Genomic DNA, 17,133 nt, shown 5'->3' with positions numbered 1-17,133 from the left:
GTTGATACTTACTTTCCAGGAAGATGATGGAGAGCCTTGCCAATGTGAATAATAAGAAACTAACATCCATTAATGTCTTCTAATTTGTGTCAGCTTACCTTCTTCACAGTCTGGCAAAGACAAATCATTTCTTTATACTTTAAAGATAGTGCACATAGCATTTGTCTAATTGCCAATTCTTCTGTAGCACTGCTGCAGCCTACTGTCTAGCTTCTCTTCCTTCTGTGGGGAGAATTAATATTTTGGATCAACACTTCCTTATTAGCCACAATGATTAGCTGCTAATTTCCTTCTTTGTCATTACATTTATTCATCCAGAAATACCAAATTTTATCACTAGAATGAGAAGTGTGGCTCTTTATGCATTATATATAGGATACAGTCTAATTATTATTCAAGATACTGAAAATCTGCTGGTCTCATTCAGGCTTAAAATGTCAATTAAACAGGATGGCCGGGTTCTTTGACTCTGAAGTTAATGCTTCTGTGTCGATTTACACTACTTTACAGTCTAACCCAATCTATATTCATTTTTATCACTCAAATCTGGACTGTGCCTGATTATCATACCTATTACAGGATAGTACATGCCAGTATTCTCTACAACAGTATGAGTTGTTCTATTTGAAACTTTTCTACTTTTACATGTATTTTGCTTCTGGCTAGGGCCATCCGTAGATGTGTGTATGAAGCTTCAGTCATGCATTTCCCACTGACTAATTCATACACCTGAAGTACAACTGAGCAAACTGAAAATCATTTTGATTGAGGGTGTGTTGAGTTATTTTAAACGTGTTTCATCTGTGCTCGTGTGGACTTTGTGCTCCTTTTCTACAATGATACCTATGATAAGTTTTATGAAAAATAAAAATTTCACCTATATTATCAATTATGTTTGAGCTGGCATATGCCCTTCCAGATTTTCAGTCTGAGGACAGGATGCCTATTCCTATTTTTTTGCTGTTTTTAATTGAGTTTGAGGAGCTTTGATTCATGTCTTCAGTCTGAGACCTGAGTTGTTGACATTTGATTATGCAATTAGCCATCATAGCAGATCATAGAAAAACAGACTCTTCAAAAAAATCACTGTAAGAGAGAAATAATACCTATAGAATTAGTGCATAGCTTTTAATACTAGGTGAACTCAATTACTCACTGTTTGGACAATTCACTGTTAGGAAAAAGAAAAAGAAATCAACCAATATATTCATAGTGACTAATTTCTCTACTTCCTGTCTTTAACAGGCACAGAGGTGCAGTATTTTGTTTCAAAATGGTCATTCTAATGGTGTTTTTGTAACACCATGTAACATGGCAGACTCTTTTTTTGCAAACAGTAGATTTTCTGAACAAAAATCTCTGTTCATTCTTCTGGCTTTAAATCATGATGGTATCTTACTAACTCCTGCTTGCATGCAGTTGGTTTCACAGTGATTCAGCTGGTTTGGAGGAGCTGAGCTTGAACTTGGGTACCAAAGTGTAGGATTATAGTACACCTAAAAGTTACTCAAGGCTCTCTGCACTCACTCTGTTAATGAGTTTTCACATCATTAATTAAGAAATAAAATCAGTCTGTTTCAGGTGTGCGTGTATATTTTTAAGTGTTTGTTAGCTTTAAGTAAAGCCATGTGCAGAGCAGAAATAAAAATAAATTATTTAAAGCTTCATTTAATATTCAGGTGCCTTTAATTTCAGCATTTTTTGTACTAACAAACAAAAAGCAGTGATGTTAAAAAATAAATATAGTATGTTCTCTCATGCATTTGCAAAACCCAGAGCTTCCTATGCACTTAGAAATGGGTCCATGTTTACCAGAGACAGCATTTGTGCTTAAAGCACAATCCCTAAGTCCTATCTGTTGGGAATAGAAAATCAAAGAAAGTATCTCCATAGGAGTGAAAGTAAACTCCAATTTATAAGAGAGTTGCTTAAGAGCAAGTAAATTAGTGCTTCTATCCTGCTATCCTTAAATGCTTCCAACACACTAGTCAGTGAACAGAAACCCTCAGTGGAACAGCCAAATGCTCCCTTGGGCACTGTGTGTTGCCCATGTTTCTGAGATGCTACATGTGACCTCTTCACTCTTGCGGTCTAATGCAGTTATTCTTAAAATAAACTAGCTGCCTCTAATAATATTAGCAAAAAAAACAATCTTAATGCTTCTTGTAAGTATTTTTCAGCTTGCTATTAGTTCCTGAACAACATCCAAAAAAGCTAAAAGTATCTCTACGCAAACATTATTCATTGAAGAGATTACATGTTGGTTATACAGTGCCTGCCAAACATCTATGTTCTTTATCCTCAGGATAGCAGTGTGATTAGCTCTGTGTTTTAATATGAAGAACTGGGGCATGAAGAGAGAAAGATAAAGGCCTGTGGTTACAAGGAAAAGGCATGGCTGAGGAAGCCCTTAGCACCTGGGTAAACAATAAACCATCCTTTCTTGGGCTTTGCTACTCGTAAGTAGAATTCCTGAGAGCTGGGATCTGTCTTTTTTGTTAGAGAACCGCAGATGAAGGGAAGCATCCACTCATGCCTTGAATGAGCAATCCCCAGTAAGATGTTCCTGAGACAGTGTGCAATTGTGACAGTGTGCAATTGTTGGCTAGCAACCTTTACATTTCAGAGTACTAAGGGAAACAGAAGGCTTTGCTCAGTAGGGAAACAGAAGGCTTCACTCCGTGAAAAAAAGCCTGGGAAAGCCACGTTTCTGCATTGCGGCAGACCTGTTACTTACCTTGGATTCACACCTTGCTTCAGATGTGAGGAATTCTCTTTCTTCTCGGCTGTTCCTCATCTGTAACTTTCTTAAAGATAGTTGCAAAGCTGTAAGGCTGATTGGCAAGTGCAGATGTAAAACCAAAGGGGGACATAGAGCCAAAAAAGAATGGGGGTAGCTCCCCAGAGTATTTCCAGGCTGCCCTCATTGACAGCCAGGCTGCAGCTGCACCTCATTTAATTACCTTTTACACAGAGCTTAAAGTTGCTCTTCACATGAGTTATAGGTCTCAATATATCTTTTCTAGTAGGACTAAAATTGTATCTATTTCTAATATCCTGCCTCCTGAGAACAGTGAGTAGATTTTTAGGAAGAAAGTATAACAGCGTAATACAGAGAGATCATTCCAGACATTGGTTGTGAGAGTTCCCCAACTGGAAAAGTACATGTAGACCTTTGTATTTAATAGACACTGAGACCTGCAGTAGTAAATTCCAAGTTCCTTTTCTAGCTCATTTTGTTCTCTGTAACAACCCTATTCCACATAGCTTGCCACCATTACAAGCATGCAGGGAACAGATCTAAATGCCTGGAGGAGGATGGGAAGCACTTCTTAAAAAAAAGTCCATAGATAACTCCTAAATTGGAGTACAAGATCATTAGTGCTCACTAATAATTCAAACTAATCTTCTGACTTACTATTAGAAATTTATTTTAAGGTGGGACTGGAATTAAAATGAGGCAGCAATTTTCCATTTCAACTCAGAAAATACATTCCAGAGATGGGATTGTGGTAATGGAAAACTGTGAAGGCAACTGACAAATTATTGGATAAATGACATATTGAAGTTTGTGGGTTTTGAAAAAAAAAGCGTGACTGGGAAGAAAATAGAACACTGAATAAGTTTGTAAAGTCTGTATTTATTTTATTATTAGTTTTATAAATAGGTATGAATTGTAATTCCAGATTCAAGCAGCCATGAATGAAGTTCATCTGTAGATCCATCATTTGAAAATACACAGTACAATTCTCTGCCCATTTACCCTTCCTTAGTATACATTAGAAATAATCCCATGTCACCAGTACAATGCCCATGGGAGTGTAGGGCTGTGAAAACTTGGGTCTTTTCTAGTTTTACCTAGGATAGCCTTTGAGGTTTTTTAGTTCTATGTACTGGTTATATCTCAGATCCAGATAGAAAACAATAATGCACTCATCTTTGACTAATTGGATCAAATTATAGTGTAAACCCAGAAGGATTAATCTACTTAAAATTGACATTGATTTGGCAGAAATACATTCATTTTTTTGTGGTTGCTTTAGCATTGCAGATGAAGAGAAGGATGTGCAAATAAAGAGATCTGTTTTGCCATCTGTAGTTTAAGTTCTTCCTGCCAATGCCACATGTAGCTTAAAGATGTTTATTAACTTTTAAAAGAATTTTACAGGGCCCTATTTACATTTGAAATATTTTTCTGAAAAATAGAAAAATTATTAATTTTTAATTTGGCATGTTTCAAAATACTAGAAAAAACTATGCTCCCTTTCTGTTTCAGAAGAAAACAATTACATTATCTTGTTCCCTGTGTCAGCTTAGTAGAAAGTCTTGAACTTTGTAATGCAAAGAAAGTTAGAATTTCTTAGAATTTCTTAGAATTTGTATATTCTGCTACTGATGGGAATTACATCCTTTCACTTTTACTGTTGTAGATACTCCTTGAAGAAAGCCCATTCAGTGTTATGTACCTCTCAAAACCTTTCAAGGCTTGAGTCTGTACTGAAAACAGCTTGCTGGAAATTTCCCAGTGAAACTGTTCTTGATACAGTGCTATTTTTGACTGATATTTTTTTCCTGAAAATGTCTGCTTTCTAGGGAAAATTCTGGTGGTTACTTTAGGCTTCAGCTGAAATTCGTGTCAATCATGTACAGTTTTGTAGGCCAAAACTTGAAAATTTATGTGAGGAATATCTCAAACCAGCTGTAGTGGTGAGCACAGGGGAGGATTCCACATTTTTCATGAAGTGGGATGCTTCTTTGAAAGAAAATATGTCCCTGTGCTATGAGTATTATACATAGAAAGCCTTATGGAAGCAGAACTACCTGTAATCTTTTTGACCTCAAGTACACTTGTCCTCTTTGTTGCTTTTTATTCTTAATGTTAAGATAGATTGGCCATCAAAGTTAAGTAACATAAGCACTTCTGTCACTTTGCCAGCTTCAAATAGAAGCTGTGAGTTTGTGTGACATTTGAAGTAGAAATCATATCTGTTTGCAGTAGTTGCATCTGGTATCCATCAGTATGTTTCATTAGCAGCATCATGGTTCTACCTGACGGGAAATGGTTGGGGTTATTGAGCTGCTTCTGGAAATCTCGACCACTCAAGCAGCACTGAAAGGCAGCTGCCTTCTGTCAGTCATGGCACAAGTAGGTAGAGAGGCAAAACTGCACTTAAAACATGATAGGGCCTGTAATTATTTCTTCTCAGGACCTGTAAGTCCTTCCCTGTGTGCCACCATCCAGAAGTGTCTCCTCTTATTGTGTTTAATTCAAAATGGATGAATTGCCTGACCATTTTGAATGATATTATGTATGCACAGGTATTGATGCCTCATTTTAGCTCTGTGGGTAAAACTGGATCTTGTGGTTTCCATAAAGATTTTTATGGATGATTCAAAAATCATAATAAAACTCACATATTTTTTTAACTAGATGGTCAAAATAACCATGAGTTATTTTATAGGCTTCTTAACCGTATGTAGAGAAGGACTGGTATGTGATTTGTGAAGAAACTAAGCATCTGTGAAACTCATTTAAGATACAACATAAAAAGACTTTATTAGAATGTGAATCTTTACTTTACCTGAGGAAGCATTATGAAACACTCTCCAGTTATTCAGTTAAAGGTTTGTTTGCAATAACATGTAGCATTATATCCCCCTTAGCAAAAGCATCTTTTCACATTATTGAAGAAAAGCGTATTCAGAAGCTGTATTTAAAGGTACATCATCACCTTATGTCTTCTATTTTATGACAGTCATGAAATCTCTTGGATGTGTGCTAGGACTCAACATAGGTTCAACATTAGAAAGACTTACATGTCCCTAATTGAAATGAAGGACGGATTTTGCTCCATTGCTTATTTTGAGTAATACCCTATTTTGCAGCCAGTGGTGTAGAGCTCAGCCTGAGGGAGGTTGGACCCGCATTCCTTGTTTTGTGCTGGAAGCAATTCTCTTCATTCTAGCTGTTCTATGTTTTCTTTGTTTGTTGTGTGGGTTTTTTTTCCAAATTGGCTTTCCTTTCACATGCATTATATATAAAGAGGAACAGAGAAGGGGGCTGTATAACAGCATAAAGCAGTGTGGTACCAGCTCAGACTGAGAGCTCCTCTTGCCCTCACAGAGACTAATACCAGTGCTTCTGAAGGAACACAAAAGCAAGGTCAGTGCTCGGCTTCTCTGGGTATCCTCTTCCAGTCTCCAGTGATTTGCACCCAGGATGGTTTCTGAGCTAGAGGTGACGTGCTTTTGGTAGCTTCATGGCAATTGTTTCAGAAGAAGTAAACAAAAGTTGAAGAATAATTAGGTTTAATGATCTGATGATGGCATTTAAGATGCATTTTTAAATAATCTATTTTCTGGAGAATGCCTTAAGATACTTTAATGAACTCCAAGTTGTCAGTTCTTGGCAGTGGGCTATGTTTACTTCTAACTATTTAATTTTTGCATTTCAGAGGAAAAATGTAAAAAACCCACAGAAGGAGCTGCTATTGTTATTTTCCCCAGTGATGATCTCATTTTTAGAATTCCTGATACCTACCAGCCTGAGCATATGTCCCTTTTCTATTCTCTTCTTGTCCAGACCCTCAGAATGGTGCACAGTTTTCACAGATTCTTTCCATTCCATTTAATTTGGGTGCTGACCCCATGTTGAAGAAGCCATGGTGGTCTGCTGATACCAGAAAACATTGGCAAAGCACCAGTGATAATGCAATGTACCAAAGCCTGTCCAGATGTAAAACTACCATGTCCAGCTGATGTAGGGAATGAACTGTATGATCATCTTGCCTGTAAAAATATTAAATCTGAAAGTTATTGAGAAGTAGGGAGCTCAGCAAACTTTCAAAAAACTTTCTATGCAGTGTTAACTCCTTTTGTTGAGAAGCTTCTCAACATTAAAGGTCTTCCTCAAATTGTCCACAGAGCTCTTAGCAATGGCCTGTCATCAAAAGATTTCCATGCGTTTAGGAGTTTTCTTGATCTCGAAAAAAATTCTGTAAATTCTTTCTTATTTCTGTTTTCAGTTCTGGAAATCTTCCTCTACAAGAGGACTTCCAGGGGCTTCATTTTTGGCCCAGACTCAAGTCCACATGATGGGAGAGAGAGAAGGGGCTGTTTCAGTATTTCAAACTTTTGATTCTAGTCTGTTTTTTTCAGTGAAATGGCTGATAGTGAGTCTGTCTGTGTCCACTATAAAAACTAAGTAGCATTCTGTCAGCTTCTTTCTTTCCTGGCAAAGAAAGAGGAGCAAAAAAAATCAGAAACAGGCAAGGAATTTGGCTGGTATGCCAGGAAGACTTTGCAAGCAAATGTAATTAAGCTCATATATAACTCTTTTCAGGCTTTAATGTTTTGCAGAATCATTTTTCATCTATTGAGTAGTACTGTCACAGCATCAGAGATTTAACTTTTACATATTTTCATTATGTAGTCTTGTGCAGCTCTCACTGATAACAGTCATTTGAAGTGTCAGTGCTGCTGATGAAATCAGATGGGCCATGAAGATGTTTGAAAGCCATCACTGAGATGTATAACATATTTTTTTATTTTGCAGTTGCTTCATAAAAGTTTAAAAACAACACAAGATAATGTATATTCATTCATTCAATAATACAAATTGTTATGAAAGATACTTTTTAATTTGTATTATATTGCTTTAGGGATGAATTAGTTACGTTCACTAGTGAAAAATTAACATCCACAAAGAATTTGGTGGTGTACTCTGGATTTAGGACTAAGTTTTTGAGGATAGTTCAACATATCTGAGTCACAGAATTCTTCAAAAATCTGTCTTTAAGTGTCACAATAGGAGCTGCTCAGTATTGAGCACTTTGAAAGGCAGGCCCTTTTGTGGTTTTTCAAAACTAAAAATTAGTGAGCTGTTTTAAAAATCTGTTTTCCACCTGGTGTATTGCCTTTATCATGGATAAAGTCTCTATGAAGAAAGACCATAATCGATTAAAACTATTTTTCCTTTTAATTAAATGTGATACTGCTGGTGTGCTCCTACATCACTCTCCCAATTACTCTGAAAACAGCAGGAGATTGTATTTTCTTGGAAGTGTAGCCCTCAGTATTCATTTCTCTTGATTTTATGCAGTTGCTTTCATGGTTCTTTCCTAGATCTACACGAGGTAACAGTGGGCAAGACAAGTCCTTATGTCATTTGAAGAAATATGACCTCAGAAGAAAAAATAGCTTTCATCTTCCAGTTCACCCTGAGCAAAAGCTGTAGCTTTCCTGTTTGATATACATTTTGATCCTACTTAATTTTCCTGTAATAATTAGGAGGGAATGACTTTTTAGTTTCTCAGAGAATGCTCAGAAAGGAAACAACACTACAAGATCCTTCAAAGTCCCTGTGAAATGGGTTACGAAATCAGGTCCTACATTAACCATACAGATGTAGATGGGAGACTCTTCAGATTTTTATTTTCAGGAAGTTCTTTTTTCTGTGGTGCTTCCAATTTACTCCATGTCTCTGCTGAAGACCTTCTGCCTCTCCAACATAACCAGTCTTGCACAAATGTCTTTCTTCTGGCCAAGAGGCAACTTACAGAAGTCCTTTCTTATCCTATGTTATTCTATGTTATATAATATCTATATTCCCTTATTTACTAACTCTGTCACTGACAGCCTTTAGCTGAAGCATTTCCAGTCCATGTTAAACACACTGTTTAAAATCAGTTACCTGCAGAAAATGGCAAGGGCAGACACCTAGCATGTTAACGTGCTTTTTTTCACTCTCTAGAGTAACAGTTAACCCAATCTATCTAGTATTTCACTATTCAAAAACAAAACAAAAAAATACGTCAGAGGAAGGATTGCCAAATTAAGAGACTACAGTACATGGGTTGCCTCCTTTTGGTGCATCAGAACCAAATATAATTGTTTGGGGTACTATTTATGTTTCCTGGATAATCTTCAGCAACTTCTAAAATCATTATGGCACATTAGCTTAAAAATGTGAGGTAAAATGTAGGTGCCAGCTTGACATGGCTCCCACATCTTATCTCCTTTTACCTATGGAGGGAATTGATTGGGATGCAGTAATTGTGTGAGGGAAATCAGAGTCACATGTTGCCCTTTTAGAAGACTGCATATTATGTTTTGCTCTTGCAGTTCAGCCAGGCCCTGTAAGATTAAGGTGCTCAATATAACTTTCAGTCCTTCTTTGATTCTGAGTGACAAGGATAAGGTAATGAGGACCACATAAACATAGGCTGCTTCGCTTTTGACAAGAACCAAGAAATATAAATAGACATTTATCTGTAAGTAGTTTCTTACTTGCTATCAAGTAAGGCCCATTAGAGATGAAGATATTTAACATAAATGACCATGGTAATGCTCTTAGTTCAAAAACAAATAGGCAAAACCCATAGGGGAGGAATATTTCCAAATTTCTGAGAGTATTAGAAACACTACAGAAGAAAAAATAATTAAAATTACTTGTCAGAGGACTGCTAACTACAACAGACTTAAATAACAAATGGACATATCATAAAAAAAATCAATATCAGAAACACAGAAGATAGAGATGGAGAAGATATATGGGGTCATATTCTGCATCTCCTGCTAGAGTACAGTTGTTCACTGCAGTATATCTTTTAGCTAGTGTAGCCTTAAATTGTTCAAAGCAAAGGAAATTCCTCTGCTTCCTTTGGGAGTGTCTGCCACAGACTGAAGATCTTGCTGTCAAGGGATATTTCCAGACATTTAACCTAAATTATGCTCATTTTCCAACCATTAGTGCTGAATTTCCCTCCTTGGTGTTTATAGCTCTCAGAAGGACCTTGCCATCATAGTCCCTTTGACATTGTTTGCCCATTATGCAAACAAAAGGGAAGTCTCTGGAAACCGATAGAGGGCAGGGGGTGCTGGTACATCCTAGTTGCTAGGATAGCAACGTGCAGGCATCTACACTTGCATATTTCTCTGTTCCATGGTTAGTACAGCACCTTTCCAGTAGGATGAATAAGCTGGAGGGCTATGTGGGACCACAGTGCTTCCAAACCAATTACTTTAAGGTATCTCTGACTGGCATTATGTTGGGAAGTGTACACTTACCCAAAATGGGATGTGCAGAACCAGGGCATAATAAGGAAAATAAAGACATGGCTCTTGCCATCTAAGTTTTTCAGGATGCTCTGAGAGATGAGTATCTCTGAGAAATTCTTAAATCTTAATTTTGTGTAAGAATAAATGATACATTTTGATTGACACGTTCTTATATGAGAAGCAATTAACAAAGCATAAGTATGGGAAGGCCAAATTTCTGTGGAGTGCAGGTTTGTGTCAGAAATACTGTACACTACTCAATCCCTCATATTGGGATTGAGTACTCCTCAGACTTTCTGTAGGCCTTCAAACTAAATCATTTAAAAATTCAAGCTGTAATCACTGAGACATCCCTGTCTTATTCATTATCACACCATTACTCGGAAGCAAGACAGTGTCAATGTTTTGGCACCTGTTGGTTGGTTTCACTGCACTTCGATGTGGTATTTCATTGTATTCAGTTAGACAGACATAGTTTAAAAAGCATACAAGTGACAGATAACAGCATACTCACAAAATGCAAAATGTTTTCCTTTCCTTGAAGCCTTCCCTTTAAAAGGCTCTTTTTTTCCACTTTCTATAAATATCAGCAACACCTATTTCCCTGTGTCTTAGAGTCTTGCTGCCAGATGAGGACGCTGGACAGTGGGATTGGAACCTTCCCCCTCCCTGACTCGGGGAACCGATCTACGGGGCGGCACATTTCTAAGCCAGAATCAACCTTGGAAACAGAAGCCTGTGCAGCATCTGAGCAAGTTCCTCCTTCAGCTTCTTCAGTAAAAGCCAAAACTCTTGAGCGAGAAGTGCCTTCAACAGCTAAGAGCCAGGAGTCTGTGGAAAGCATAATTAGTCACTCAACATCCGATCCGGCCATGACTGCCAAAGGTGTACGACCTTTTCAAAGTCGCCTTCCAAAACCAGCTTCCTCAGGTAAAATGTCAATTATACCAAAAATTACTTTATTTCTGGCCTGACGTCTGTTTTCATTAGCAGAAATCTTATAATAATGGCAATTGATAGCAGAAATGTTAAATGCAGAGCAGAAGATACTCTTTTTATGAACGCATAAGGTTAACAAGTTTGTGACCTGAGCCATATGGAAGTTTTGTTGCACATAATGCTTATCTGAGGAAGAAAAATTAGTTTAGTACTTAAATCCTTTTCTCAAGAAACAATACTTGAAGAAAAAACATATGCCAGCCTTGGAATTTGACTTGAATAAGAATGTGGGTGTTCAGCAACATTCAGGATCAGACTTTGTGGCAAAGTACAAAGCATAGCCATGTTGTGACACAGAAAAGATATATTCATAAAGACTGGCTTTTGATACCAGATTTGAACTAAAGACTCATTTGGCCTCAATGCATAAATTCTGTCCCAATGAATATACAGCCTTGACCTCAAACAAAACTCTCGTTACTTTACTACATCACACAAATACATTTCTATATACGAACATAAAATACCTTACTTTCACTTGTGAGCTAAGTGTGTGTTTAAGCTATAAAATAAAAGCTGACAAAGGAATGAAAGTACTGGCAATCCATCAAAGCTCCAGCAAATAACTTGGTATTAGTAAGTAGTTCCATTGAACTCTGTGCATTTTTTTATAAAAACGTATTGACTATATAAGTTTTTGAAGTCTTTCTGAGTTATTAATATATATGTTAATAACATTAGAAATCACATAGCATTTATAAAAGGAGAATTTTCATAGTCAGCATGACGGATACAGTACAAAACACAGTAGAAGTAATTAGTTTAATAGAGAAGAGTACTGTTTTATCTTGACCAAGTGCAATGTCACGTATTTATTGGGGTTATGGTGGTTAGCACTTTGTCAGTGTATTTGTTGCTCCTATAAAAGTAGTGAGTTTTTAACTTGCATAAATCTGTATCACTCTATAAGAGAGATTCTGTGTAATTAGCATGTAAGGTTAAATATCAAGTTTGAGCTTAGTTTAAGACCATCAAATATGTGTTCTGCTAATGAGCTGACTTATATTGAGCCTGGGAGGAAAGAAGCCTCTCTTATATGTTTCATAGGATGCATAAGAGAAGGATTCTAATTAAACATCTTAGAATTCAGTTGATTTAGCAATATTCCCAGTGCAGTATTGCAACAGTGTAATAGACTGCAAATATACAGTGTATGCTTCATTGCAGACTCCCCTGTTTTTTTCAAATCAAAGCTAAATAAAATACACTTTAATAGTTAGTATTTTTAAAATAACTGTACTGGTAATTAATGGTACAGCTTAGAAGGATTCAGAAGGGAAATCCTAGTTATAGATTATGTGCTACATGCTTGAATAGCCACATGTGTGACCTCAATTCAGCAGTGTGCTATAGAGTAGAGCCCATGATTAAACACTGTCATTATAACAAATTGAACAGAAGCTGCAAGCATTGAATTGCTTCATAAGAAGTCAGTAGCAGTAAGATTGTTCTGATCTTAATGCTAATATTCACTGCACCAACCTTGTAAGGTTTGTATCTTAATTAAATTGTCATAAAGAGATGTTTAAAAAAATAGTATACATCAGATGGTGGGGTCAACTCATTCTTTACTAGAATATTTTCATTCTATTCTTCTCTCCCTTACTTTCTCATCCAAATTACAATTATCACTTTATTTCATATACACCATATATCTTCTTTGATGTTCTGATTTTGCATAGTGCAAGTATAGCAAATAAAGAAGCTGGCTTTCTGCTAGAAAGGTACTTCCAATTATATTTATTTTAAAAGACTATTCTCTGAGAACATAAAATAGCAAAGCAGATCCTACAATGCCTAGTAGTTATTGATTGTTGTTTCTTTTTTGAAAGAGTGTATATTTTAAAAGTAACAGAGGGATTTAAATTCATGCCTTCCTCTTCTCTTGTTAACTGGAAATGGTTTGGATCAAATTCTGCCATTGTAGTTAGAATTATTCCAGTAAGTTAGTAAGTTGTTCCTTTGAGTAGTAGGATATTATTTGACACAATGAAAGTATCATGACTTGCCCCCAGTTTTTACTGAATTATAATTGAAACACTATCATGAAGATGCTGATGAGACCTACAATTTAAATAATGTCTCCCTTAACTCAGGAATAATTAACCTTGCAAAGCAAAGTGAACAAGAACCAAGTTCTGTGACCTCTGCCTCATTAGAGCACACCGAAGAGACTGCAGAAAATAGAAAAGTTCTTCCAGAGTGGACCATCAAGAAAACTACTAAAGCAAAGGTATAAGTTAAGAAGTGGCATCTGTTAAATGAGATAGGTATTGTGGCCAATGCATAGGTATCAGAAATGGCCAGTGTTTTTAACATAGTGGAAAGAGTAACTAGCAATCTAACAGCTATATTCACTTTCTTAACCTTCATTTGCAATCTCATTATTTATTAATAATAATAATAATACAGCACCTAATAATAATAATACAGTACTTTGTCCTCATAGTTTACAAGCATGTTTTAATTAAAATCCTCACAGGTGTTTTTAAACAAGGAAATGGAGACCTTTTACCCTGTTTTTCTCTTACAGAAAGTTGACCTTGTTTGTTGCTTTTCCTGACATTCGGATTCATTTTTTCCCTAGCCTAGGTTTCCTTGTCTGTATGGCTGTGTAGTGTGAGGGCTTGAGCAGATATGCTCTGAATGTATTTTGAATGGGAAAATACTCTTAAATGTTTCTGTGGGGTTCTGGTTAATCCTGTGATGATCTGTCTGTTCCTCAGTCTTTTCATGAAAACTGCAGAAAGACCAAACATGCAAATGCATACACATGTGTGAAAGCTGCTGTAGCTGATCGCCAAGTTTTTCATATTCAGCAATGTCAGACTGTCAAATCCTGTGAGAAGTGCAGGGTCAGCAGGGTAGCAAAGAGAGAAAAAAACTGAACAAAGTGGGTGTTAAGCAGGCCACTTGGCAGACTGCTGGCTAATAAACCTTACTCTACAAGAGGCTAAAACATTTTATTATGTAGCCTTCTTGCATATCTGCTTTATCCATTACTTACTGAGCTGGGGCATCTCACATTTTTATGTGGCCCATGCTCTGAATACTTAGAACAGAAACAGAGAGGTAGAATTACGTGTCTTATATATGTCATTGACCAACTGGTGGTAAATCCTCTGTAGTGCAGTAGTGTTGGCTTACATGTAACAACCACACGAATATAGTCTTCACCCTGGGACAGTCTTAACTGACCACTCCCAAAACCACCTTAACACCATAGATGTGTTACTGCTAATTAGTCTGTCTAAGAGTCAGAAGGTCAGCGTGGGTGTTGCTGGCATGAGAATGTGTCTAAAATCTTTTGGGACTACAGCTGACTTGCAATCTCTAGTGCTGAGCATACATGGCTGGTATCCTCAGGTCTGGTTCCCTCTCCACAGGAATGTGAATCCTTATAAATGGATGTCCTTCTGCATCCGTTAAAATCTGCAGCATGGATGGCAAGATGTGGAAATTAATATCACTCTTTGAGAAACAGAATTAAAACCCCTTTCAAGCCACTGATAGGCAGCTGAGGTTGGGACAGTAGGGGGTATTTGAACGTTGCATTAACTCAGCAGTATCAGGCTTAGCTTCCCCCTACCCAGTTTGTGGGTTTTATTGCATTGAGCTGCTGCTTCTAAAAGGTTTAAGCCTTCAGGCCTTCCATGATTAGGAGCTGTCCAGAGCTGTCAGCATTCCTCTTTACTTCCAGAAGAAAATCTTCCTGAAAAGGAAATGGCATAGGAATCAGCTGGGAATTAAGGCTCTCCAATACTATAATGTAAATGCCAGGACAAAGGACATGAATTTAGGAAAAATTTAGGATTTATTGGTATAGAAAGCATGAGTATTGCCTACTTGCCATCCTAATTGTCTCTAGAGTTGCTTCCAGTAAACCATTTGTGGTATGATAATTTTGTACGTTACAAATAGACTGCGTTTAACATACTTGAGAACTTTTAAAAATTTAACTTGGTCAGTAAAAGTATGTGAAAATGTTGGTAGATTTGAAAAAAAAAATTTTTACAGTGAAAAAAAACCAACATAAAATCTGGACTGTTTCTTGGTAGATTGACTCAGGAGACTTAGGAGGACAAGAATGTGTTATTTCCCCAATGTCAGACTGATGATAACTTACTCAAAGGAGAGGTGTTTAGCTAAACTGGTAATGCCGACTTTTTCCAGTTGAACTATTCATTTAAACTGCACGATGAGTATAAAATGTTCTACTCCTAGTACCTACTTCAGCATTATTTTGATATATATGCATCATCTGATTACTGTGATACCCTTATTTGCGCAGGACAAAGCTCTGAGGGTGTGCACTTACTCTGCAAGCAGCACTGACACTGAGCCAGAGCCAGAGTATGAAACAAGTTATTTTAGAACTGCAGAGGAGACTTTTCTGGAGTTAACAAAGAACAACAAACGAGGTAATTGAAAATTTGTACATAAAAATGTATATCCCTCATCTCCACTCTGACTCAGCAGGAGACAGTGTCCTTCATTAAACTTTCTGTCTACTTTTCACTTTCTAACATCAAATCTTCCTTCAGTCTAATTTTCCATTAGCTTTTTATTACTTTTTGCTTTTTATTATGTGTATATCTGTTTTTCCCTTTCTTCCACAGTTTTTGCTAGCAGAGGCTTACTTTGTGGGGTTTTATGCATAAATCTCTACAATGTAAATAAAAATAATTACAAAATTGAAAGGTGACTATAAAGGTAGCTTTCTTTTTTTTGTTTGTAATTATATAGCCAGTTGAAATAATGCAGTGATCAAGACCACAATTTTCCAACCTCTGCATCAAAGTGATGTTGGTTATGGTGCCATAGTGATGTCTCTCTCCTTGTCCTCTGTTTATATATTGCTGTTTTCAAGCACCAAAGCTTTTTGTGAGAACCGATAGCAATTTGGAATTTACTGAATTCCTGAAGATAAAAATACATTAAGAGAAGTTCTTGAGATCACAGTTTCTGTGTGTTTAATAACTCATACTCCAAGCTACCTTTCAGTGCAGGTGTGTGCCCTCAGGGAGGGGAGGAGAGGGCGGCTCCTATCCTTGCTGGGCGCAACTTCCCTGGAGGAGATAAATTCTGGCAAGTGCAAAGGCCAGTGCAAGGTCTCTGCACCACTGAGGCCCTGAGAGCTTAAGCAGTTCTTGAGTGATTCACAGGATTTGTGCTGACCCTTGCACAGCCGTGAGCCTGACCTGGCAGAGATTAACCTACAGCAGATACCGCGGTGACGATTGCATTAAAAACACCGTGGACGGCTGGACAGGCACACTGTGCTCTTCAGTGTCTGCTGGGAGTTGGGCTTAAGCAGCTGGCATTTTCAGAGCTAATCCATTTTTTGTGATTCCATGAAAAAGAGAGAGCTGGGACCGCTTATTTACATTACTTCTGTAACTTCCTGGTTTTAATCTGTATGAAATATTTCAAGTCATTTAACTCAGCCCATAAACACTTCTTTTTATAGATTCTGCTGTTTACAAATCATGTTCTAATATAAGAAAGGTGTGGGTTTTTAAAGAGTTAGATAAGCGTTTTTTTTTCTGTATAGATCACAATTTGCAGAAAAAAAAGGATTTTATCATGTGTTACCAATTGCATTAAATGGCAGCAGATTCCAAGTTTAATGATACCTAAGTATGACTTGATGTCACCATTTTACATAGAAGGTCATTAATTTTGTGTATATGCCTAACTTTTGGGTTAGTAACAGAACTAAAATACTTAATTGTTGTTGAGACAAATAGAAAAGATTATAACATATTATTGCAAGAGCATTTCTGCTATAGTCATTCCTCATGGTCAGTATTTCTGTTCTGTGCTTTATAAATGCAGTTCTCAAATCGTATTAATAACCATACTTTATCCCATCCTGTGTTCAAAGATCTTGGCGTCTTTATGCGCGCAAGTGATATAACCTCAAAACATCCACATGAGGCTGAGGCAGGGGCTCCAGCAAACCAATTCACAGAGAATATTTTTATAGGAATAGTTAATTATATTTATTAGCTGAGTCCCCAAACTCACTGGTTGAACAATTATAATCTCGGAGTGATTTTCATTTTTCATTTA

At 36.9% G+C, this 17,133-nt stretch overlaps 1 protein-coding gene across 1 annotated transcript in view; it reads left to right on the top strand.

Annotated features, from left to right (window-relative positions):
* The window catches only part of NCKAP5 (NCK associated protein 5), a 372,817-nt gene that overhangs the window by 328,786 nt on the left and 26,898 nt on the right, over nucleotides 1-17,133 (top strand). The window contains exons 16-18 of the mRNA XM_017820947.1: nucleotides 10,675-10,989; nucleotides 13,155-13,291; nucleotides 15,350-15,479. Coding sequence (XP_017676436.1) covers nucleotides 10,675-10,989; nucleotides 13,155-13,291; nucleotides 15,350-15,479 — 582 coding nt within the window. The remainder of the gene's footprint in view (nucleotides 1-10,674; nucleotides 10,990-13,154; nucleotides 13,292-15,349; nucleotides 15,480-17,133) is intronic.

This window comes from Lepidothrix coronata, unplaced genomic scaffold (assembly GCF_001604755.1).
Source record: "Lepidothrix coronata isolate B3197 unplaced genomic scaffold, Lepidothrix_coronata-1.0 Scaffold86, whole genome shotgun sequence".
NCBI classification, from domain to species: Eukaryota; Metazoa; Chordata; class Aves; order Passeriformes; family Pipridae; genus Lepidothrix; species Lepidothrix coronata.
The sequence above is the reverse complement of the archived record's forward strand: the minus strand, read 5'-3'. Positions and strand labels throughout refer to the sequence as shown.